General features: G+C 43.0%; 1 protein-coding gene across 4 annotated transcripts in view; it reads left to right on the plus strand.

Annotated features, from left to right (window-relative positions):
* The window catches only part of tarbp1 (TAR (HIV-1) RNA binding protein 1), a 243973-nt gene that overhangs the window by 149407 nt on the left and 68402 nt on the right, over positions 1-26164 (plus strand). The window contains exons 23-27 of one of the 4 annotated variants that reach the window (XM_038815663.1): positions 874-960; positions 5931-6133; positions 9178-9240; positions 10631-10712; positions 12643-12817. In XM_038815663.1, coding sequence (XP_038671591.1) covers positions 874-960; positions 5931-6133; positions 9178-9240; positions 10631-10712; positions 12643-12817 — 610 coding nt within the window. Of the gene's footprint in view, positions 1-873; positions 961-5930; positions 6134-9177; positions 9241-10630; positions 10721-12642; positions 12818-26164 lie in introns of those variants that run through there. The other 3 variants (XM_038815672.1, XM_038815680.1, XR_005462805.1) reach the window with 3 other exon arrangements.

Raw genomic sequence — 26164 nt, forward strand, 5'->3', positions numbered from 1 at the left:
TGAGCTAACTTTTTGGGGGACTTTGCTCTGATGTATAAAGCACTTAATGTTTTATATCAGGAATACAGTGAAAACAGCCTGTTCTGGCCTCAAGTTTTCTTGGTTGCTGAATTGGTTAAAGGATTGAGAAGCTGTGCTACACATTGGAAGTCCCTAGACTGTTCCGACTTTTCTGATCACAATGGAGTGGTATTAATGGGCCTGCAATTTGGCCTCGGTGACCTGGCTTATGAACGGAAAAATGTTGGTCTTCTTGGCTGCCATTGCAGATTGCTACTCAATGGTCCTTTGAGAGTGGATCATTTGGGAATGAGGATTGATTTAGTTCCGGTACCTCCAATAGTCAAAACAAAAACTATGCTACTCACTGTATAGGCTCAAACCTTTTGGACAGTGTACCAGAGGATGCTGGTTGCTAGCAGAATAACATCATTAGAAGGAATCTGTGCCATTGGGAAAGGCAGCTGTGAGAAAATAAATTGGTGGAAAATAATGAAGTACACCATAAACCCTCCAGTCCGGAAATCTATTTTCAGAAACACCATTTGTCTGTAAATTTCTTGCGCGTACCCAAGCTACCCTCAGCATAATTTTAGTACAGTATTCTGGGCGCTAAAATAAGGTAGACCTAGGTAAAACAATTTTTAATACTGCTTTATAACGTTTTATCATTATCTTATGCTTCAAGTATTTATATCTAATGCTCACATTTGTGGTTAGGCATTCTAATGTCATTTTATAACCGTGAAAATCCAGAAATGACTTTGTCCCAAGCATTGGAGCGATTACAAACTATCTTTAACATATGGATTTGTAGTTCATTTGCTCAGTTAAATTGAATTGAATAAATCGTTTTGGTTAATTTTTCTGCAGAATCCAGAAAGTACAAAAACCAGTATCTGTACGTTCCTGGCTGTATTAGTTCATATTAACGTGATCCTTCGGAGCGTTTCAAAGCAGGTAAGCATCTCTATTTTCAGAACTGACCAGGTTAAATATTCAGAAGGAATATATGGAATTATTGGAATTTACACGAAACCTCCGTGGCCATTACCTAATTGTGTTTGATGAATGATGCTGACGGAGTCCATTGTCCTGGTGGCCATGAGGAATTACATTCACTGTAAAAACAAAACCAGAAGTGCTCTCATAAAGCTTATACCATTTATGTATTCATACCGGTAAATCCCAAAAGAGAAGTTGTCAAGGCCCTATGTATTAAGCTATGAATGAAAAATTAACAGCAGCTACAGGAATGTACTTGTAATTCTGGAGCCAGCATTTGAGTATATAGCTGAAAGCCCAAAGACAGTCAATCGAAAATGAATATGTCTAATTGCCTTAGAGGAACATGTAAATAGGAGCAGGAGTGAGTCATTAGACCTCTTGAGGTTGCTCTGCCATTTAATGAGATCTTGATTGGTCTCCTACCTCAATCAACTACACCTTTCTGCACTAACCCTATTCTCTGATTAGGTGTGTGCGTGCGCTCTTGTATGTATGCTCATGTATGTGTGTGTAATATATTATAAAAATTAGTTTCATAGAGAGATGATGTGCACATTTGTGTTCATTCACCTTTTTCGATCTCTGCTGATCTTTATGTTGGGGAGCAGAGAAATAGACATTTCTCGATCTGAGAAAGTGGGTAAGAGGGACAAGTTAGAGTGAGTGTAATTACTGGGTTGTTTTGCACCTCCATATAACAAGTGAACACAAATGAATTGGTGAGACTAGGCTGGATTAACCACCTGATCTTTCATTTGCAGTTGAGCAGCCCAAGGAGAAGGCAAATATACCCCATCCACCCTTTCATGGCTTCCAGGCACCATGTTTACAATGTTCTGATCCTCAACTTTTCAAATTCCATTTAAAAGTCTGTATTAGCACCCTCTTGTAGCCAAATGTGTTAGCATGTATCTATATAATCAAATCGGAATAAACAAGTTTCTGTTGGGGAACTTGAATTCCATGTGCTGCACACAGTCTCTTTTTCTCCTGCAAGATGTCACAAAATCGTTGTTCTAGATAGATATGTCTGTTCAGAACTCTGAGGATCGGTTAGCTCTGTTTGCTGTCTGGCTAGAATGTGGTGGCACAGCACGGGTTCAATCCTCTTCGGTAGTTTATGGATACCTGCCTCCTTGCCTTGCCCCACAGTTTGGTTCCATGGTCCTTCATGGACGATAGCTAATTATAATTATCCTTCCAAATTCTGCCTCTTGCATTCTATCCTGTACAAAATCTCCCACCCATTTATTACCTCTACAATTGCCACCCAGGAGCTCTCTATCCCACAGAAGCTGATTTCAACACCTCTGCCTTTGTTGATAAATACCTCATTGGCTTTGCTTGATCCTTCGCAATTTCCGCCAGCATTTTGTCCCTGCTCATATAGGTTTATGTGCCCCCGCTCGGTGTTTTTGACAGGAAGGTGTGTAAAGTAGGGTGAGTGTCCAGCCCCCATCTTTCCAGCCACCCCCAAGCTCACCCCCATAACATGGTAGGTGGGTGGGAAACCAATTGACCCCAATAGTATGCCGTAAATGCCATAATATTTTTGGTACTGCAGACCGATTTTCTATAAAAGTTTTTAAAAGTGTGGGAAGAAGGGGTGGTGATGGTTACTATCTTCAGAGAGTGCTCTTTGCTCATCAGGGCCATAGCCCTCCCCTCCCCTCCCCCAAAGATAGCATCCCCCCCTTTTCTTGCTGCCCATTTGCTCTCAAAACCGTCGCCGCCCCTCTAGCTCCCCCCTCCTCTCTCCCTCAGCTAGTCAAGCCCTCCCTGACCGATACCCTGGACGTAACCCACTCTTGAATCCACTGAGCCTTCTCTTTGGGATTTCTCAGTGAATTGAATTGGCCTACAGCTCCAAAGGGCAGGGCTTCCTCCTCAATGAGGGGCGGATGTCTCGCCATTATCCCGTTTAGCCCACCCGCAGTAGGCTGAGGCTTTAGGGCAGGTTTTGCATGGAACGAGTCAATTTCTAGCCGTCTTTTCTTTGAGGGGACGAGCTGTCTGCGTGCAGCCCATGGTATCTTCTAACTCTGGTCTACTGTTCATTCCACACAGCTCATTTAATACAGCACGTTAGCATGGTGGTTAGCACTTGCTTCACAGCTCCAGGGTCCCAGGTTCGATTCCCGGCTTGGGTCACTGTCTGTGTGGAGTCTGCACGTTCTCCCCGTGTGTGCGTGGGTTTCCTCCGGGTGCTCCGGTTTCCTCTCTCAGTCCAAAGATGTGCAGGTTAGGTGGATTGGCCATGCTAAATTGCCCTTAGTGTCCAAAAAGGTTAGGTGGGGTTACTGAGTTACGGGGATAAAGGGGATGACAGGGTGGAAGTGTGGGGCTTAAGTAGGGTGCTCTTTCCAAGGGCCGGTACAGACATGATGGGCTGAATGGCCTCCTTCTGCACTGTAAATTTTATGATTCTCCCACCACCAGCAGAGCCTTCCAACATCTTCCTCCACCCACCCCACCGCATACATTGTGGGGCTTCCTTTGTATAATTTTCCACTTGCTACGTGAGTCCCTACATTTAAACTTTCCAAAAATCTATTTTTTGAACTGGGCATTTGACTAATTTCATGTCTCCTCCCTCTGCTCTCGTTTCAGTGGTTTACCCTGGAAGTAAATCTGCAAAGTAATGTTGTTAATGGCTTTGCCATAACTACAAGGGCCACACAGACTGATGAGAGCATTCATGTCGGCCCTTGACGATTGGCCTTCACTTGGCTTAATAGGCCAACCTCTACTTGTGGGTGGATAGCCAGTCTACCCCATTCCTGCCTCTGGAAAAATGATCCACGGCCGGGATGGTACTGGCCTGCCGGCCAGCAGCACGCAATTGCGTGCCTACCCACTTAAATTCACTTCCCCCATAGAGGCAAATAGAGACATAAAGGTGTACAGCACAAAAGGCCCATCAGCCGATCGCTGGTTAAAAACAACCACCGTATAACCCAGGTAAAGTGAATGAGTATATCAATTTAACTTTTAAAAATTAACATAGGTATTAATAACATATTTATTTTGATGTAAGGCTGATTTTGGAGCCTTAATTTTAAAATAGCAATCCTGGCAAAATAGGGCTTATCTCTCTTACAGAAAACCCCATTTGCACATTTTTTCATTAAAAAGTTCATTAGTCCTTTTTTTTAAAATAAGCATTTTATTGAGGCTTTTCTTTGGCATTGTGACAGCAACAAGATAAAGAATGTACATAAAAAGGAAAATATTAACATGGTGCAAATACCACCTCCTCTCCCACAGGTCCCACCATTGCTTTACCCCCTAATCTATGCGAACCTAACCCCCCCTTCTTCTGCTGACGATTAATTCTCTGTGAGGAAGTCGACGAATGGTTGCCACCTGCGGGCAGACCCTAATAGAGACCCTCTCATGGTGAACTTAATTTTCTCCAGGCAGAGGAAGCCTGCCATGTCTGAAAGCCAGGTCTCCAATTCCGGGGGCTTTGAGTCCCTCCATGCTAGTAATATGCGCCTCTGGGCTACCAGGGAAGCAAAGGCCAGAACGTCCGCCTCTTTCTCCTCCTGGATTCCCGGATCCTACGACACCCCAAAAATCGTCACCTCTGGACTCATTGCCACCCTCATATTTAATACCGTGGACATGGCATCGGCAAACCCCTGCCAAAACCCCTCAGTTTTGGACATGCCCAGAACATGTGGACATGGTTCGCTGGCCCTCCTCCGCACTTTGCACACCTATCCTCCACCCCAAAGAATCTGCTCATCCGGGCCACTATCATGTGAGCCCGGTGACCAACCTTAAATTGGATCAAGCTGAGCCTGGCACATGTTGCGGTCTCATTTACCCTACCCAACGCGTCCGCCCAGAGACCCCTCTCTATCTCTCCCCCCAGCTCCTCCTCCCACTTGCTTCAGCTCCTCAGTCTGCGTCTCCTCCAAACCCATAAGCTCTTTATATATGTCCAAGACGCTCCCCTCTCCTATCCATCCACTAGAAACCACCATATCCTGAATCCCCTTTATCGGCAGGAGTGGGAAGGTTGGCACCTGCTTCCACAAAAATTCCCGTACCTGTAAATACCGGAATTAATTTCCCCTGCCAATGCAAAGTTCTCCTCCAGCGCCCTCCTACTCGGGAAGTTTCCTTCTATAAACAAGTCCCCCATCCCCTCAATCCCCGCTCTCCGCCAAAGTTGGAACGCCCCTGTCCATCCTCCCTGGGGCAAACCGGTGGTTTTTGCAGATTGGGGACCACACCTCTGCTCCCACATGTCTCCTCCACTGCCCTCAGACTCTCGTGGCTGCCGCCACCACTGGGCTGGTGGAGTACCGTGCCGGTGGTAAAGGCAGAGGCACCGTTACCAACGCCCCCAGAGCTGTGCCCTTACAAGAAGCCACCTACATGCCCCCCCATGCCGGCTCCTCACCATGACGATGTTAGCCGCCCAGTAGTAATTGCTGACATTCGGCAGTGCCAGCCCGCCCTCCTTCCGACTCCGCTTGAGCATTGCCCTCTTAAAAGTTTGTCAGTCCTGACTGACTTTACGAGAAGTAGGTGATTCTTTTAGCTATGGAAACTGGATCTAAGGTGAAGTGGGTAGGTAGTGCAGACTTTGGTCTTTGGCATTTGCTCATTGAAAATGGTGACTTGGATGGGTGCCTGGTACCCAACTTCTAATTTTTTTAAATGTGCAGAGAATTATTGGCATTATTCTGTTGGTTTAATTTTAAATTTATTTTTCTTTTACAAATATTTAAATTTAAAACCGCAACAAACCAGATATAAATATTGTTTTTAAAAACAGAAGCATGGCCAGACTCCAGATTATCCACTAGTTTAAAATAATTCATTCCTTAAAATTTATATTCTGTAATATGTTGGTGACTGATCCAAATTCTGTTGACTTTGTTTTTTTTTACTGTCTTATTAACTAGGATCAATACCTGAAGAAGGCACTGAGTGTGATATTGCCATGGTGTTTAAACCACAACTTCAGTGTACGGCTATATGCCCTGCTTGCTTTACAACAAGTCTGGGAGGCATGTCTGGTGTCTAAGCTAGAGGGCAAGGAGCTGCAATTTTTGGCACCAATTATTGAATCCTGTCTGGAGCAAGTTGGACACAAGCAGATCACTGGGTCAGTATGAGGCAAAAGCACATTTTACTCTCAGTAAAGTTATTTGCCATTAGTTTCAAAAGCTCTGAGGGATTATCCATTGTTGGTCTCGAGGTAACAAAAAGATACATTTCTTTACGCAGCAGACAGTTTTCTGGAATGCATTGCCTGAAAGGAAGCAGATTCAGTAGTCACTTTCAAAATAGATACATGAAGGGGAGGTATTTACAGGTGGAGCAAGGAACTGGATTTGGATAGCTCTTTCAGAGAACAGACATGGGTACAAGAGGCTGAATGGCCTCCTGTGCTGTCTCATATTATGAATACTTGCAGGAATTGTTTATCTGTACACACATTCGGCGGCGAGCTAACAAAAGCCCAGGGACGGTCAAGCGCACTTAGGCACTTTTATAGTTTTGATGTACTCTTTCTTGCACTGGCGAGAGGATAGAGGAGGTTTCCTGAGGACGTTGTCTAGACTGGAGAATTTTAGTTATGAGGAAAGATTGTGTAGGCTGCAGTTCTTTATTTGAAACAGGAGGCTTAGGAGAGACCGATTGGAATATATAAAATTGAGGGGTCTAGATCACGTGGATAGCAAGGATTGATTACCGTTGATTGAAGAGTCCGTAACCAGGAACAAAGATTTAGGATAAGAGATAGGAGGTTTAGAAGTGATTCAAGAGAAATCTATTTTTACCCAGAGAGCTCTGGGGATCTAGAACTCAGTGTCTGGAAGGATGGTAGAGGTGGAAACCCTCGTAATATTTAAAAGTACTTGCTAAGCTTTTGAAGTGCCTATCTGACAAGACTATGGACCAGGAGGCCTCTGAGGACGGGTTGTCTATGTCAAAGTTTAAGGCTGCATGGTGGCACAGTGGTTAGCACTGTTGCCTACAGTGCTGAGGTCCCTGGCTCAATCTGGCCCTGGGTCACTGTCCGTTTGTACATTCTCCCCGTGTTTGCGTGGGTCTCAACCCAAAGATGTGCCGGGTAGGTGGATTGGCCACGCTAAATTGCCCCTTAGTTGGAAAACAAAATCATTTTAAAAAAATTTTTAAGTCTATGTCGGAGTTTTTGGACAGTTTGTCTATCCCAGTGGTAGAACAAGAGAGAAGGGAGGAATTGGAGACCCCGCTGACCCAGAAGGAGGTCATGAAATGCATGGGCTTGATGCAGTCGGGTAAGGCGCTGGACCTGAACAGAATTTCGATCGAATTTTATAAGAAATTTGTGGATCAGCTGGTCTCATCATTGTTAGAGATGTTTATCAATTCTATGTCTGGAGGGATGTTGCCAGCCACATTAGCATAGCCGTCGATTTCTCTGATTTTAAAGAAAGATAAGTATTCGACAAAGTGTGTGTCATATCGCCCTATTTCATTATTGAATGTAGATATGAAGTTATTGCCGAATATTTTGGCAATGCACTTGGAGCCCTGCCTTCCAGAGGTTATATAGGAACAACAGACTGGGTTTGTTAAGGGTAGACAGTTGTCGGCCAATATTCAGTGACTGTTTAATGTTGTTCTGTCCCCCTCTTCAGCTCCTGAGCCAGGGTAATTATTTTATTGGATGCTGAAAGGGTGTTTAATAGGGCAGAGTGGTGATATCTGTTTAAGATCCTTGGAAGATCCTTGGTTTGGTTTTGGACCTAGATTTATATCTTGAATCCAGCTCCCATATAGGGCCCCCACCGAGAGCATTCGTACTAATGCCTTGAGCTCGAAACGTTTCCAGCTGAAGAAATGAAATGAAAATCGCTTATTGTCACAAGTAGGCTTCAAATGAAGTTACTGTGAAAAGCCCCTAGTCGCCACATCCGGCACCTGTTCAGCGAAGCTGGTACGGGAGAGGCACAAGGCAGGGGTGTCCATTGTCTCTGCTCTTGTTTGTCTTGGCAATTGAGTCTTTGGCCATAGCGTTGAGGTCATCTATGAGGTGGAGGGGTCGGGGTGGTGGTGGGAGCATAGGATGATTTGTTGTTGTATGTGACAAACCCTCTCCCCATTGTTGAGGGGACAAGGAAGCTACTTAAGAGTTTTGGCTCCTTCTTGGGATATAAATTGAACATGGGCAAATGCAAATGTTTTCTGATGAACCTCCCAAGGAGAGGAACCGATCTGAGGAGGTTGCCTTTTCACCTGGCCAGGTCCAGCTTCCATTATCTGGGAATCGGGGTGGTCCATGATTGGGCCTTGCTCCACAAACTAAATTTTGTAGGTCTGGTAAATGAGGTCAAGGTTGACTTGAGGAAGCGGGATCACCTCCCTCTGTTCCTGGCGGGCAGGGCGCAGTCGGTAAAAATGAATATTCTCCCAAGGTTTCTACTTCCCAAATCATTCTTTGTGAAATAATATATTTTATTTGGGCAGAGAGGACCCCACGGATTCGCAGGGCGTTTTTGCAGAGGGAAAGGTAATCGGGGGGGGGGGGGGGGGGGGGGGCGCAATTTATTGTTTAATTATTGGATGGCGAATATTGAGACGGTAAGGGGGTGGTTTATGGGAGGGCTTCCATGTTGGGTCAGATGGAGAGGAGTGCATGTGGAAGCATAGTTTGAGGGCCTTGGTTACGGCTCCCCTTCTGTTTTCCCCTGCAAAGTGGACTTCAAGTCCGGTGATTGTGGCCACTCTGAGAATATGGAGACAGTTTAGGCAACATTTCATGCTGGGCGCGCCATGCCGCTGTCAGTCCCATTCTGCGGTAACCACCGTTTTATTCCAACAAACTTGGACTTGTTGTTTTGGGTAGTGTAGTGATCTCTGTATATGTTAATACAGATTAGTTAATGTGCAGTCAATACAGTCAGATGATCATTCGATGGCAACACTAACAGGAACTATATAAGGAATTTTCCGCTCTTTCTTATTAATTTAATTTAATCTTAGTTAATTCTATTACTAGTCAAAGTATTAAAGTAAAATAACTCACAAGTATGTTATTTTGTTACTCAATAAATAATTTGTCATCAACTGGAAGCCTTTGACTGTTTATCATCAAGTTAAATACAACTCGGCAAGACAAATGAGTAATATATATATTACATCTCTGTAATATAACAGGGCAAGGAGGTGTTGGAGCGTTTTGGGGACATGTTTAAAGAAGGGAAGTCCACTGGTTTGGAGGTATGGTTGGGCAAGTTCCAACTTCCAAGAACTAATCTGTTTCGGTATTATCAAGTGCGTAACATTTTGTGTAAGGAGATTCCTTCCGTCCCCATGCCAACCTCGCCCTCGTTGAAGGATAGGGTTCTTTCAATGTTTGAGCTGGGGGGGAAGGGAAGATATCAGAAATCTATAGTCAGCTGGTGTCGGTGGAGTAAGCCCCATTGGATGAGGTCAAAGGGAAGTGGGAGAGGGAGCTGGGTCAGGATTTTGAGGTTGGGGGGTGCTGGGTGAAGCTCCACACAGAGTCAACTCCACCTCCTTGTGTTCAAGGCTCAGCTTGATTCAGTTCAAGGTGGTTCATCGGACATGTCTGACTAGGGCTCGGATGAGTGGCTTTTTTCCGGAGGTAGAGGTTAGGTGCGAGCATTGTTCATGGGGCCAGTGCATCATGCGCACATGTTCTGATCTTGCCCTAAGCTTGTGAGCTTTTGGGTCTCTTTCTTCAGTACTATGTCAGGAATTATTGGGATTGAGTAGGAGTCTTGTCCTTTGGAGGCCTTCTTTGGGGTCTCAGACTCGCCAGAGCTGCAGACATTGGCAAAGGGGGTGGTCTGGCCTTCGCCTCACTGATAGCCCAAAGGTAAGTTCTGCATGGCTTGAGGACTCCGGTTCCACCCGAGTCCGGTTCCACCTCCTTACGGTCAAGTGACCTTATGGAGTCCTTCCACCTCGAAAAGGTCAAGTATATCATGAGGGGTTCAACAGAATAGTTCTATTCGAGGCGGCAGCCTTTCATTTCCGATTTCAGGCAGCTGGTCACCATCATGGGGGGGGGGGGGGGGGGGGGGGGGGGGGGCAGTTTGTGCTTTTGTCTTGGCTGTTTTTCTTTGTCAGGGTGAAGAAGAGTTGGTGTATGTATCTAGAATTGTAATTTTATTTTGTTGTGTAATCTGGTTTTTACACTGTTACGTTGAAAAAGTTCTCTTAATACAAACAAAAAACGATGACCCAAGAACTGGGAAGTGGGATTATGCTGATTGGTTATCGGCTGGCACGGGCATAACGGGCCGAATGGCCTATAAAATGTTTTCTACCTTTTCTATTAACTGTGTATTTTTGAATTCTAATTCTGTTGTCTTGACAATTTCAGGTCCTGAGTCCTTTGAAGGGTTAAACAGATTTATTAATGTTTTAGATTTCCTCTTTGAGACAAATGCCTGTTTAGCACAGGGCTAAATCGCTGGCTTTGAAAGCAGACGAAGCAGGCCAGCAGCACGGTTTGATTCCCGTAACAACCTCCCCGAACAGGCGCCGGAATGTGGTGACTAGGGGCTTTTCACAGTAACGTCATTTGAAGCCTACTCGTGACAATACGATTTTCAAATGTTTTATTTTCTCTTCTGTTAAGGAATGCTGGAAAGAACTGGCAGAGGATTCAGGACCATTTCTTTTTTGGAAAATTTCAACCACTAGAAGACTACAGTTTGGAGGTATAGAGGTGCTGAAAATATTCCAGATTTTATTTAATAGCTATCTTTTGCAAAACAAAAACATTTGTTGAGGCTTTGTCATTTTAATCGGCATATATTAGTACTGGGTTAAATTTAGCACCAGTTAAATGCAGAGTAAGACTTACTCTGCTTTTCTTCAAAAATGTGTCTTGCCTTCAGTTTAAAACAGGCACCTCCTATGGTACCACTCTGATATATTCTAGTTTCCCTGTTTCAGTCAACAGTGGGCTCTCTTTGTTCAATTTTGCCTGAGTTTATACTGTCCAAGTGTGTTTCATGTAAGGTTGTTCAAGCCGGTAGATCAGAAGGCATTCATCCATTGCTATTGAGTCAGTGTCAGCTTTGACTCAGTTGGTAGCATTGTCGCTTCAGTTAGAAGGTTCCGATTTCAGGGGCAGCACGGTGGCGCAGTGGTTAGCACTGCTGCCTCACGGTGCCGAGGACCTAGTTTTGATTCTGGCTCCAGATCACTGTCCGTATGGAGTTTGCACATTCTCCCCATGTCTGCGTGGGTCTCATCCCCACAACCCAAAGATGTGCAGGATAGGTGGATTAGCCATGCTAAATTGCCTCTTAATTGGAATTTTACAAAAAACTTAGAATACCCAAATCATTTTTACCAATTAAGGGGCAATTTAGCGTGGCCAATCCACATCTTTGGGTTGTGGGGGCGTGACCCAGAGCCGAGATCGAACCTGGGACCCCGGCGCCGTGAGGCAGCAGGGCTAACTCACTGCGCCACCGTCTGCCCTCCATTGGAATTTTTTTTTTAAGTTCTGATTTTAAGTCTCACTCTAGGACATCAGCATAAAAATCCAGGACTTGAGCTCAAAGATTAAGGCTGACATTCCAGTGCAATACTGAGGGTGTACTGCACTGTCGGAGGCCCCATATGCTTTCTCTGATGTATGCAAAAGATCTCGAGGCACTATTTCGAGAAATAGCTCCAGTATTGTGGCCAATATCTCAATCAACATCACAAACAACGATTATCTGTTTTCGGTCAACCAACTCCTCAACCCTCCTCCCCCCAACCTGCAACACCCCTGGAGTTCCTTCCCACTCCTCCAGCACACCACTGCACATCAATCTCGACCTTCTTATAAAATAATAGCTTCAAACTCCCCATTTTTTTTCTGCACACTACAGTCCATGCATTTTTACCTTTTTTTACTTTCTTTTTTAAAACTACTCCTCCTTTGCTGGCGTGTTTTTTTTAGTCTGCTGGATGCAATGGGAATGATTTAAACAATTGGATAGAGGCAGAAGCTCACCATGAATGATCCATACTTGAACTTTGTCTCCCTCATACTTGGAGACTATAGCTGCTGCAGAATCACATCAAATAATCACATTGCTGAGAGGAAGAAAAAGTGTGCTGTCCAAATCAACAAGAAAATAGTTATACATTTTCAATCCTCCATATAAAAATTAGTGAGGAGAGTAGAGTAAAATAGAGGTCAACTATGATCTTTGCTGAATGCAGAACAAGCTCAAAGGGCTGAATGGCCTGCTCCTGCCCTATTTCTTATGTTCTTAGAAAATGCATGCTCAAGTATCATTGGAAGTACCTAATTTCAATTTTGCAAATAGTAAAAGCATATCTTCTGGGTTTGTTTATGAAGAATCAACAAATTGAAGTCTGTCAGTAGTGCTGACTGAGGCCATCTTCTACTGTTGGTGGAAAGTAAGGCTATTAATTGGCAATCAATGTTTCACTGATAATTAACCAAAGATAAACTACAACATTTTTTTTTAAGATTAATAAAGTATAAGTTTTTTTTAATTGATAAAGTTCTCATTATTTCCAATTCCATAGCTTAACTTGGTAATTTAAAAAAAATGATATTACAACCCTGGTTGCTGATCTTCTTTTCATAGTTCATATTTCTCTCTCTTTCTCTCACAGACAATATTTTACATCTTTCCAAGCTTATCAGATGTGATAGAAGATGAATGGATTCCTGCCTGGAAGTTTAATCGAGTTATGGATCTCCTCCCCTCCAGTTCTTCAATTAATGTTTTTAATCCCAGGAATCAGATTTGTGATGTGAAACTAACAGACTGGATTCAACGAGACAAAGGTAAAGTTTATTTTCTCTGCTGTAGTTTTAATAATAAATAGTATATTTTCAATCTGAATATGTATGTGTGTTCCAGTGGGCAGTCTATTTATACTTCCTTTTGCAGCCAGGAGACTTCCACATTGTACTAATGGCTTCTGGTTTAGCACACTGGGCTATATAGCTGGCAGAACAAGGCAGCAGCGCGGGTTCAATTCCCGTACTGGCCTCCCCGAACAGGCGCCAAAATATGGCGACTAGGGGCTTTTCACAGTAACTTTATTGAAGCCTACTTGTGACAATAAGTGATTATTATTATTATCTGAGCCTTGCGTGACCAACTTTACCATGAAAGTGAATTTGCTGGGATTGATTCAGCAAAACTAGCAGTGAGGCAGCCATGGTAAAAATTGGGTTTCATGGTTGCCCATTTGTAAAAAGTCCCCCAAATTTACTTCAGTTGGCTGTGTAAGACACTGATTTTGCAACTGTAGTGCCACTAGGACAGATCTCATCAAAACCACTTTCGAGACCAGTAGGTAGCACATCAGCATGCAGTGGTGTTTCTTTATTAGGGCAACATTCTTGCCCCTCATATGGATGGAGCTACCAAAGGCTGCGCTTATTCCGAAAGAAAATATTTAGCCTGTGTTGGTGGCTACCATGTCATGTGAGTATCCCTTTAAGAAAGGTTTGTCTTATCACATGGATTCAGTGATATCATTGTGTGGTGGAGCTGGGCTGTGGCTCTGTGAGCTGTTTTTGGTTTTTTAAGATTTGACTGCTGTGGACTCAGATAGGAGAAAGGCGTGTTTTGGCCTGTCTCTCTCTTGTTTCATTTTAAATAGCTGTTCCAATAAAAATCACCTTGGTGGTGGTTTTGAAGATGCGGTTTGCTTTCCAGAAGGGTTTAAATCTGCTGGTGAGACAGGGTCAGAATCTTAGGGAAAGCCAGTCTTATTCAAGTGAGAATGCCAAGTGCTGGGCCACGCCCTTGAAAAGAGGTTTTTGGTTTATGGGATTTTGTTTTTGAATTGGAACAGTTAAGGGGGAATTCATTAAATGTTACACATAGATTACTGTAGCTGTGGGGTATCTTTATGTTTGTAATGGATAAAAATTATTCCTGTTTAGTTATATATATATATGTTAACCAGGTTCTTCGAATAAAGCTATTTTGATTAAAGCGTCTAACAAGACTGTTGAATAACACCTAAGGGTAGCTCGTGTGCTCGCCTGAGCCAAATTCAACACAAGTTGTAGGTCAGGTGAACTCCAAAATACATGTTGGAGTTTTTAAACCCTGGCCCATAACAACCATCATTGAGGCACAGAATACATCTCATTGCTGGTGGTTTACCAGGGAGCTAGCTCCAGTATCCTGAGAATGGCCAAGAATTGCATTTCCCTGTCACTGAGAACTACACAGGGTAAGAGCTTATCGTGTTACGGGTGACATGTTAGCATGGATAGATGTTGACTAACTGAAAGGAAACAGCTGGAATAAATGAGCCATTTTCAACTTGGCAAATTTAACTAGTAGAATGCCACAGAGATCATTGCTGGGGTCCCAACTATTTACAATCTATATTAATGACTTTGATGAAGGAACTGCTTGTATTGTGGCCATATTTTCTGCTGATTTAGGAAAGCAAGTTGTGAGGCATATAGAATATATCTGCAATGTGATATGGTTGATTTGATGTTGCATTGGAAGTAGTTCAGAGAAGGTTAACTAGGTTGATTCTTGGGATGAAGGGGTTGTCTTATGAGGAAATGTTAAGCGGGTTGAGTCTACACCCATTGGAATTTGGAAGAATGAGAGGTGATTTTATTAAAACATAAAATTCTGAGGGGTGTTGACAGGCTGAAAGCTGAGAGGAATGTCCCCCTTGTGGGGGAATGTAGAACTCAGTTAAAAAATAAGAGGTCTTAGATTTACGGTGGTGGTGAGGAGGAATTTCTTCTCTCGGAGGGTCATTTAGTCTTTGGAATTCTCTTCACAACAAACAGAGAACGCTGGGCCATTGTTCAACACTGAGTTAGTCAGATTTTTGATCTATAAGGGAGTTGAGTTATGGGAAGAAAGTGGAGTTAAGGCCACAGACATCAGCCATGATCTTATCATTTGGCAGATCATGAATGGGATGCCAAATGACCTCATTCTGCTCCTGTGTCTTATGTTCAATGTGTTGTCACTTTGCATTGTTTTTCACACTTCTAGTAAACATCAGGTACTACCTGCCTACATCTTGATTATTTAAGCAAGGAGAACCGGAGTACCGGGCCCAGGCAGCTAGAGGTACAATTGTCAGTGATAAGGGGAATAAAGTTCCAGTGTAAGTCAGGGTGGATAGGACTGATGGGTGAGTGTGATTTGGTGCAGGATAGGATGCAGCCAGTCAAGGTTTGGACAGGTTGAAGGTTATGGAGGGCAGATAATAGTAGGCCAGTTGGATAATGGAGTGTAAAGCTTACCAAGGCAGCAATGAGGCTGTTATTGAATTGATACAAAATTGTTTCCAGATTTTATGCTCTCACAATGATCCTTAACTGCATTCATCTGAGGCCATTCCATTTGGCAGAAGAATCTTTCATTCACCAAAAAAAATCAGTAAAATGACAGACGCTGTTTGGCTCATCAACTAATTCTGGGTCAGATTCAAAAGTAGGCCAGATTAAAGGAACACATTCTTTAATTATATTCAATTCCTTAATAGGTTGATTGTCAATGACCTTGGGCTTTTCAGAAATTTTAACTCACTTTTTTCTTCTCTTAAATGAGCATCTGACATGAAATAACCTGATTCTTTCCCATGGATGTGGTCGAAATAGTCTACATATGCTCCCCTTGCTATGACATGTAAATACCTGGTCGATCATTTTGGATTTTAATAAGTTCCTGTCATGAGCTACTGGATTCGCTTCAGAAGTGATTGTGCTGGGAAATACTTGTGTCATGAAAAGCATAAGAATTTATAGCATCTTAAAAATACCACTCCAGCCCATCTGCGCAGTCCCAGTGGCTTTCCTTGGATCTGTTTCTATTGCCAGACTCTCACTTCTTTAGAAAAATTGTCATACTGCAAGCTGCTTGTGGCTCTGATTGTGTGTCCATAGAACGGAATTATCATCTAAATGTTGAAAAGACTTACATCTATAAGCATTGCAGCAGGTGTTAAACATCCATTCTAATTATTTTTAACTACCACCAACGTAAGAGGGCAATCAACGAAGAAATGAAAATCTTTCTTACGTCAGAAAAAATTCTGAAGTAACATAAATGCAAATCTGAAATCTTAGGTTGGTCGGACTCAAAACAAATAATCACTAGGTATAAAGAACCAAGAACAATACAGCACAGGAACAGGCCCTTCAACCCTCCATGTCTGCGCCGATCACGTGTCTTATCTAGACCAACCACCTGTATCCATCTATACCCCGTCTGTTCATGTGACCAGATAAGTCTTTAAGGTTGCTAACGTATCTGCCTTAACCACCTCACTAGGCAGTGCATTCCAGGCCACCACCACCCTCTGTGTAAAAGACTTTCCCCGCACATCTCCACTGAACCTATCCCCCCTCACCTTGGACTTGTGCCTCCTTGTAATTTCCACCCTGGGAAAAAGCCTTAAACTGTTCACCCTATCAACACCCCTCATAATTTTATAAACTTCTATCAGGTCGTCCCTCCGCCTACATCTCTCTCGGGAGAGCAATCCCAGTTTATTCAGTCTCTCCTCATAGCTAATACCCTCCACACCAGGCAACATCTTGGTAAACCTTTTCTGTACTCTCTCCAAAGCCTCCACGTCCCTCTGGTAGTGTGGTGACCAGAATTGGACACAGTATTCCAAATGTGACCTAACTAACGTTCATATAACTGCAACATAATTTGCGAACTTTTATACTCGATGCCCCGTCCGATGAATGCAAGCATGCCATATGCTTTCTTTACCACCATTTCCATCTGTGCTGCCTCTTTTAAGGATCTGTGGACCTGCACGCCCAGATCTCTGTCTCTATGCTCCTGATGGTTCTGCCATTTAATTTATAGCTCCCACCTGAATTGGATCTACCAAAATGCGTCACCTCTCATTTGTCCGGGTTAAATTCCATCCGCCATTTCTCCGCTCAATTTTGCAGCCTATCTATATCCTTCTGTATATTCTTGACAATCTTCATCACTATCCGCAACTCCTGCAATCTTAGTATCAGCCGCAAACTTGCTAATCAGACCCCGCTACATTATCTTCCAAGTAATTTATATGTCTTACAAACAGCAGAGGTCCCAGTATTGATCCCTGCAGAACACCACTAGTTACAGACCTCCATTCAGTAAAACACCTTCCACTGCTACCCTCTGTCTTCTATGGACAAGCCAGTTCTGAATCCATCTAGCTAGTTCACCCCTGACTCCATGTGATGTAATCTTTTGCAACAGCCTGCCATGAGGGACATTGTCAAATGCTTTACTAAAGTCCATGTAGACAACATCCACAGCCCTTCCCTCATTGATCATTTTTATCACCTCCTCAAAAAACTCAAATTAATGAGACATGACTTCCCTCGTACAAAACCATGATGCCTGTCGCTAATAAGACCATTCACTTCCAAAATGTGCATAGCTCCTATTGTTGAGAATCTTTTTCAACAATTTCATTATCACTGACGTCAAGCTCACTGGCTTTTAATTACCCGGATTATCCTTGCTACCCTTCTTAAATAACGGGACAATATTGGCTATTCTCCAATCCTCTGGGACCTCACCTGTGGCCAATGAGGAAACAAAGATTTCTGTTAGAGGCCCAGTGATTTCATCTCTTGTCTCCCTCAGTAATCTGGGATAGATGCCATCTGGCCCTGGGGATTTGTCTACCTTAATGCTTTTTAACACATCTCACACTTTCTCCTTGTTCTAAAATGTTTACATATCCTCTGAGACACCACTAATCAACATGTCCCTCTCCTTTGTGAATACCGATGCAAAGTATTCATTAAGGATCTCACCTACTTCCTTTGGTTATACACATAATTTCCCTCCTTTGTCCTTGAGTGGACCAACTCTTTCTCTAGCTCCCCTTTTGTTCCGAACATACGTATAAAATGCCTTGGGATACGGTTTAATCTTGTCTGTCAAGGACATTTTGTGACCCCTTTTTGCCCTCCTAACTCCCTGTTTGAGTTCTTTCCTACTTTCCCTGCATTCTTCAAGTGCTTCATCTGTTTTAGTTGCCTAGACCTCATGTATGCATACTTTTTCTTGATGACGAGACTCCCAATTTTGCTTGTCATCCATGGTTCCTGAATCCTGCCTTTCATGTCTTTCTTTTTCATCAGCACATGCCTGTCTTGCACTCCCATCAACTGCTCCTTAAAAGACTCCCACATGCCAAATGTGGATTTACCCTCAAACAGCCTCTCCCAAACAACAGCCTCTAAATCCTACCCAATTTAATACCTTAACCCTAGGACAGCACTCGTCCTTTTCCATCCGAAAGTATCTGAAAGCTTAAGGAATGGTGGTTACTGTCCGTCTGATATGTGAGAATCATCGGTTTGCTCTGGGGAGGGTTGGAAGGGTTCCCCACTGCGACTTTGATGACCTGGCTGGGCTTGTTCCCTAGTACTAGGTCCAGTATGTCCCTCTCTAATCCCAGCTTGGGTCACTGTCTGTGCGGAGTCTGCATGTTCTCCCTATGTCTACGTGTGTTTCCTCTGGGTGCTCCGGTTTCCTCCAACAACCCTGAAAGACATGCTTGTTAGGTGGATTGGATATTCTGAATTCTCCCTCCGTGTACCCGAATGTGACGACTAGGGGCTTTTCACAGTGTTAATGTAAGCCTACTTGTGACAATAAAGATCATTATTATATTGTTCCAAAAAAACTTTGTGGACACACTTAAAAAGTTCTTCACCACCCGACCCCTAGCCCTAAGGCATTTCCAATCAACATGAGGAAAATTTCCCACAACAACAACCCTATTATTTCTACAACTATCCAGAATCTGCTTACGTATCTGTTCTTCAACTTCCTGTGGGCTGTTGGGAGGCCTGTAGTACACCCGCTTCATAGTAACTGCCCCCTACTTGTTTCTGAGTTCTACCAACAGTGTCTCATTACTTGATTCTTCCATGATGTCCTCCCTCTGTACAGTTGTGATATGTTCTTGAACCAGTATTGAAACTTCACCACCTCTTTTATCTTCCCCTCTGTCTCGCCTGAAACACCTATATCCCGGAATATTTCGCTGCCAGTTCTGCCCCTTTTTTAAACAAAGTCTCTATTACCGCAACCACATCCAGGTTCCATGCATGAATCAAAGCTCTAAGTTCATCTGCCTTACCTGTTATACTCCATGCATTGAAGCAGATGCACTCCAGACCTGGCACCATGCTCATTACCAGTCTCTGCACTTGCTGGCTTACTGTCCTGATTCCCAACCCCTTGCCACATTATTTTAAACCCACCTGTATTTAGATGGTATTTATTCCATATTGCTAAGAGACAAGTTTGGAGATTTGTGAAGCCCTGGCAATTATTCTGACTGAGATACTCGGTGAACATGTTGCAAATTGAGACATTTTCATACCCGTTTGTAATTTTCTTATAATTGTGCTACTTTTTGATATTATTGTTCACTTTTTAGACAGAGGGCAGTGGGTGCCTGGAACTCGCTGCCGGAGGAGGTGGTGGAAGCGGGGACGATAGTGACATTTAAGGGGCATCTTGACAAATAGATGAATAGGATGGGAATAGAAGGATACAGAGCCCGGAAGTGCAGAAGGTTTTAGTTTAGATGGGCAGCATGGTCGGTATGGGCTTGGAGGGCTGAAGGGCCTGTTCCTGTGCTGTACTTTTCTTTGTTCTTTGTTCTGAATTTATTTAATTTTGAGTTGAACAACACAGTCACATTTTGTAGACCAGACAAATGACATTCGGTAACACTTCAGATGGTTGATGACATATCTGCAGTCAAATGCCAGTGTTAATTTTATGCATTGGGTTTTGCATTAAATAGAACATTGCTGCTTAATTGGCTGTTGCGGGATTCTGGTGCTTTTCGACTCTATGCTTTGTTTCTGCAATAAAATTTGTACAGGCCTTAAAGGCGAATTTGGCAACAGGACTCATAAAAGGATCAACTGCTCTGGTACTGTATGGTAGCATTGTAGGTTTTGTTAGTGGATTAGCCATTAAGTGGCTAATACTCTAGAAATATGAGTTTGCATCACGCCGCACCAGCTGGTTAATTAACAAGCTTTTAATTTCCAATTTATTTATCAGTAAAGATAAGTATGAAAGTGAAGGACTGCCGTAAAAGCCTAACTGATCAACAAATGTTGCCCTTACCCGGTCTAATATATACGTGATTCCAGACCCACAACAATGAGGTTGACTTTTAATGACTTGCTGAAAATGGCTGAGCAAGTCACTCAGCTGCCATTGTGAACTTTAGCTCACCATTACCTTCTCAAAAGACAATTGCTGACAGGCAATAAATGCTGGCCTTGCCAGCAATGTCCATAAAGCACAGATGAATAAATTTTAAAATAGCCAAATTCCTATTTCAAAAATAGAGGTGAAGGATCCAAGCCTTGTGATTCACCCTGGTGACTTTTACATTATCACCTAGTGATCACAATTACCAGGGCCATGGGGGTGGCAGAAAGTAACTTGGAAGGTAGCAACCTATTAGAGCAGTTGGATGGATCGAAGCAAAACAATCACTGTGATATTAAAATGCTCTAGGTCGTAGATGCACACTACGCAACTTCAAATACAGACCTCATTTGACCTCTTTCCAAGAACCCGGAATGCTTGAAGACACAAAATATTACATGGTATGACCTATGTTTTGTACCTGTTAAGTCCATACTTTATACTGATTCTGTTGATCTCTCGATATTCTCACTAAGTAACAATGGTGAGAGACTGGAGGGAAACATATATTGGCGTATTTACAGTTTGTAAGGTTATTCACCTTTTCTCCTCTCAATGTAAAGAAATTAAATTTATCACAGCTCTAACCATCCCTTCAAAGGACAATCACCAGCCTGGCACTGCTTCAGTTTAACGTGTATAGGTTCCTTCAGACAGTCGCACATGAGTATTTAAGCGGAAGCAAAAGAGTAGGCATTGGGAAGTATGCTTGAAATACACAGCAAAGTGTCACCGATGTGGTAGTTCTTGGGCAGTCCATGCAGGGGAATAATACGCATGGTTCAATTGGTGCTAATTTTGCATTAGCCATTCTGGACCTCTTACTAAGATGGCAGTTCTGGTGTTGAAGTTTTAAGATGTGGTGAAGTGCAACAAAATATGGTACGTCATTCTTTTGAAAGCATTTGATAACCATTGCAACTAGTTTTCAAAAAAAGTTTTCTGTACAAAAAAAAATACAAAAGAAAATGTATTTATTTTATTCTTTCATGGGGTGTGGGCTTGGCTGGCTAGGCCCTCATTTTTATTGCCTGTCCCTAATTGCCCCTGAGGTGATATTAAAAACCCTGCTGACGTTGGATGAGAGGGTATCCAAATCCGGAAGGATAACTGAGAAGATGGGTTCTTAAGTGTGTGTTTTGTCAAATTGATATAATGTGAGGATAGATGTGCAACCCAGTGAGGGAAAGGTCCAGTCTTGCAGTTACTCAAAGAAAATAAGGTTTAAAAACAGGTAAAACACTCAACAAGAAAGGCAGTAATACAAAACAAAGGTACACTCGTTGCCCTTCAGAAGGTGGTGGTGCGCTGCCTTCTTGAACCGCTGCAGTCCCTGTGGTGTAGGTACACCCACAGTGCTGTTAGGGAGTGAGTTTCAGGATTTTGATCCAGCGACATTGAAGAAATGGAAATATATTTCCAAGTCAGGATGGTTAGTGACTTGGAGGGGGACCTCCAGGTGGCGGTATTCCCATGTACTTAGCCGCCTACTATACTCCTTATACACAAGCCTATGTGGCAAAATTCGACTCCAACTCCCATCTAGTGGGTCGGATTTTGAACAACGATAAGTCAGAGTGCAGTGGGGAGATAGGGAACCTCGTGGTGCAATTACAACATAGAACATAGAACAGTACAGCACAGAAAATCTCTCCCTGAATGTCAGTGAAGCTAAGGAGCTGGTCATCAACTTCAGGAAGCGAAGTGTCGTACACACCCCTGTCTGTATCAATGGTGCGGAGGTGGAGATGGTTGACAGCTTCAAATTCCTATCTGTCCTGGTCCACCCACATCGACGCTATGACTAAGAAAGGCCTTCTTCAGGAATTTGAGGAAATTCAGCATGTCCACAATGACTCTTACCAATTTTTACAGATGCACCATAGAAAGCACCCTATCTGGCTGCATCACAGCCTGGTATGGCAACTGCTCAGCCCAAGACCATAAGAAACTACAGAGAGTTGTGAACACAGCTCAGTATATCATGCAAACCCACCTCTCATCCATTACTCTGTCTATACCTCACGCTGCCTTGGGAAAGCGGGAAGCATAATCAAAGATCCGTCCCACCCAGGCTATTCTCTATTCCAACCTCTTCCATCGGGCAGGAGATGCAAAAGTCTGAGAACACGCACTAACAGGTTCAAAAACAACTTCTTCCTGCTGTTACCAGACTCCTGAATGGCCCTCTTATGGGCTGAAACTGATCTCTCTCTGCATGTTTACTACAGTTGTAGCTTATACCCCGTATGCTGCACCCGATGTCTATGTTTATGTATTTACATTGTGTATTTATCATATGATCTATGTTTTTATGTAAGGAGCGATCTGCCTGGATTGTATACAGAACAATACTTTTCACTGTACCTCAGTACATGTGACAAATCTAAATCTAAGTGAGCAAGCAACTAAAATAGCCGAGGGAGAATAATGAGGGATCAGAAGATATGGAGAGAGACTGCAGAATACTGCAGTACAGTGGGATCTGGGTGTCCTTGTATATGAACACAAGGTTAGCATGCAGGAACAGCAAGTAATTAGAAAGGCGAATGGAATGTACTTTATTGTGAGGAAGTAGGGAAGAATTGCTACAGCATTGGTGAGACTGCAGTTGGAGTAATTGAAGTAATATGCACAGTTTGAATGAAGGCAAGATGTACTTGCATTGGAAGCATCTTGGATTCACTCAACTGATTCCTGAAATGAAGAGATTGTCGACGAGAAACGGTTGAGCAGGTTGGTCTATACTCATTGGAATTTAGAAGAATGAGAGGAGATAATAATTATTATTGTCACAAATAGGCTTACATTAACACTGTAATGACGTTACTGTGAAAATCCCTTAGTCGCCACATTCCAGCACCTGTCGGGTACACAGAGAAAGAATTCAGAATGTCCAATTTACCTGACAGCACGTCTTTCAGAACATGTAGGAGGAAACCAGAGCAAACCCACGCAGACACAGGGGGAACGTGCAGACTCTGCACAGACAGTGACCCAAGCCGGGAATCGAACCTGGGACCCTGGCGCTGTGATGCAACAGTGCTAAACACTGTGCTACGTGACTGGGAGGGCTAAATGGTGGGAGGATGTTTCCTCTCGTGGGAATCTCGAACTAGGGGGCATAGCTTAAAAATAAGGAATCTCCCCTTTAAGACAGAGATGAGAAGGAATGTTTTTCTTTCAGAGGGTTGATAGTCTTTGGAATTCTCTTCCACAGAGAGCAGTGAAGGCTGGGTCAATGCTGAGTTAGATGGGCGGACATGGAATTTGAGCTTTATGGAGAACAGGCTGAAAGTTGAGTAAAGCCCACAATTAGATCCGCCACGGCTTTATCAAATAGCAGAGCAGGCTCGAGGGGCCCAATAACCTCCTTATCTTGGAACATAAATGTTACATAAATAATGTACAGGTAAATTAACTTGAATGTCCCAAGATTCATAAGGTTACAGAAGCAATGCAAATGGGGTTACTCCACCAACTTATCCAGCATAATTCTCTGGCAAAGGCGTAGTTAGAGGGCGACTTGATTCTCAGCAGCGATATTTGCTGTGTCATGATAACTGAATTTTATTTTCCAAAGCTGTGTGGCCGTTGACATCCATTTGAGGTCGTACAACCGCCAGTAACTTATCACTCCTTGAACTTGATGGTGTATGCTCAGGCATTCTAATATATTTCTAATTCTTTGTCTCCAAATTTATAGAGTCTTTTGAGTCTATGAATATGTAGCAAGGTTTTACACCATTGAATACATTTTGAAGTTCAATCTTTTAAAACAAATGACTACAGAGAGGGGGAATGTAGTAGCACAAAATGTGGCTGCTGTAGAATGAGTGATTGGAGTTCTCTCTATCCCACAAGAATTACTCTTAAGTTAAAATGATGGCTGATAATGGGAGAGCTATTTTATTCCTCCCCCCCTCTCTACGCCCGGGTTTCTCCCACTCTTCTCTTGAAGCATTATCTGTGGTTGTGGTGCAGTTCAATGAGCATTGATTAACTTGCCTGATGCTCGTTCCTGGCCCGAGGTATTGACTGTTAATTCCAATGGTGGATGGGGTGGAGAGATGGAAGTGTGGCCAAACCCTCCCCAGGGCCACATATGCTCATTTTCCAGCAGGGTGGCCAACAGGAGCAAGAAATCGGGCTGATTATTGCTTTCTTTTAAATTCTTGTGTCGGCGTCCAGAGGGAACAGTGGAGGGGGAAACCATGGAGTTAATATGAAAGTCCTTTTTGCTGATGAGTCCTGTTTGACCTCTCCAATACCCTTGGATGCTGAAACGTTCTGCAATTTCACTCCGGCTTGATATATTTGACGATTATCAGTTTGACTTGAATACATTTTCTGCTGCGTTCTTTTGAAATAAATTCCATTCCTTAACATTTAAATATATATCTTAGTTTAAACTTTGATTTTGTTGTGCTTCTTTGAATGTCAGCTTAATCTCTTCACTGATGTTCTGTACATAGCTAGATGTTTTAAGACGACTTTGTAAATTGTAATTTTACTTCCTACCAGGCTCAGTAGTGCGTGTTCACTTTTCATTCCCGCTGATATGATCTCGCTGAGCTGTAATATTCAAAATGCTAAATACAGACTAAGACATGCTTTAGTAGTCTTCGAGCAATATAAGAATCAAACAATGTGAAATGCAAATCAGCTTCCTTATTGCAAAGAGAGATCAACTCTCAAAATAGGAACATGGAGATAGAACTTGGTAGCACTGCAGCAGGTTATTTTGACAAGACCGTTCTGCCTATTAAAATATTTGTGTCGGAGACACATTTCAGTTTATCCAGTTCTGGCAACAATCACCAAATCCAAATAGTAAATGCAGAACTTCAGACCTAAAACAAATCTGGTAAAGAACATTAAATGGATTCTAGGTTCTTCAGTCAGGTGTGCTTTGTGTCAAATTTGTCATTGTGCAGAGCGAAGTTGGATAAATTTCAAAACCATACAAGGTTATACAGAAAGAAACTACTTTTGTTTACCTTTACTAGAGCAGTGTAAAATTAATCCCACTACGCCACTTTATTCTTCTGCTACCTTCCTTCAGTTTTTGCTTAACATTTAAAAATCCTCCACCATTCCCTGTGGCAATGCTGTTATGGGCCAGGGCTTAGAAACTCCAAAGTGTATTTTGACGCTCACCTGACCTATAACCTTTATGTTGAATTTGGCTAGAATGAGTACAAGAGCCTTCACTTTAGATGTCATTCATCAGACGTCCTCGGCACTTTTATCAAAAACAAAGTTTATTGTAAGAATGTAGTTAACATATATAAAACTCTTATCAAGAGTTTGTGATCAATTACAAACATGAAAAAACACACAACACCTACAGTAATACCTACAGTCTGGTCTCGAGGGTGTAGCTATGTGGAGAGGCTGAATAGACTCACTGTTTTTATTGGAAAATCCAAGGTTGAGTGCTGACCTGTTAGAGGTCTACTAGATTATGAGGGGCATGGATAGAGTGGATGGACAGGCACTCTTTCCCAGGGTGGAAGGGTTAGACACCAGGGGGCAGAGATTTAAGGTTTGTGGGGCAAAGTTTAGAGGAAATGTGTGAGGCAGGTTTTTTACACACAGGGTGGTGAGTGCCTGGAACACATTGCCAGGGAAGGTTGTGGAAGCAGATACATTAAAGGCGTTCAAAAGGCATCTTGACAAACACATGGATAGGATGGGTATAGAGGGATACTACACAAGGAAGTGCTGAGGCTTTTGGTAAAGGTTGGTATCATGACCGGTACAGGCTTGGAGGGCCGAAGGGCCTGTTCGGTTTTGTTCTTTGTTCTTAATCTATGTATATAACTCTGAATGAATCCCCCTTAGTAGCTGTTCCAATTCAATACAAAATCCAATAAAACCAGAGCCCCTTTCAAGGGCGTGGCCCAGCACACCGTATTCTC

This window comes from Scyliorhinus canicula, chromosome 1, assembly GCF_902713615.1.
Source record: "Scyliorhinus canicula chromosome 1, sScyCan1.1, whole genome shotgun sequence".
Taxonomy (NCBI): domain Eukaryota; kingdom Metazoa; phylum Chordata; class Chondrichthyes; order Carcharhiniformes; family Scyliorhinidae; genus Scyliorhinus; species Scyliorhinus canicula.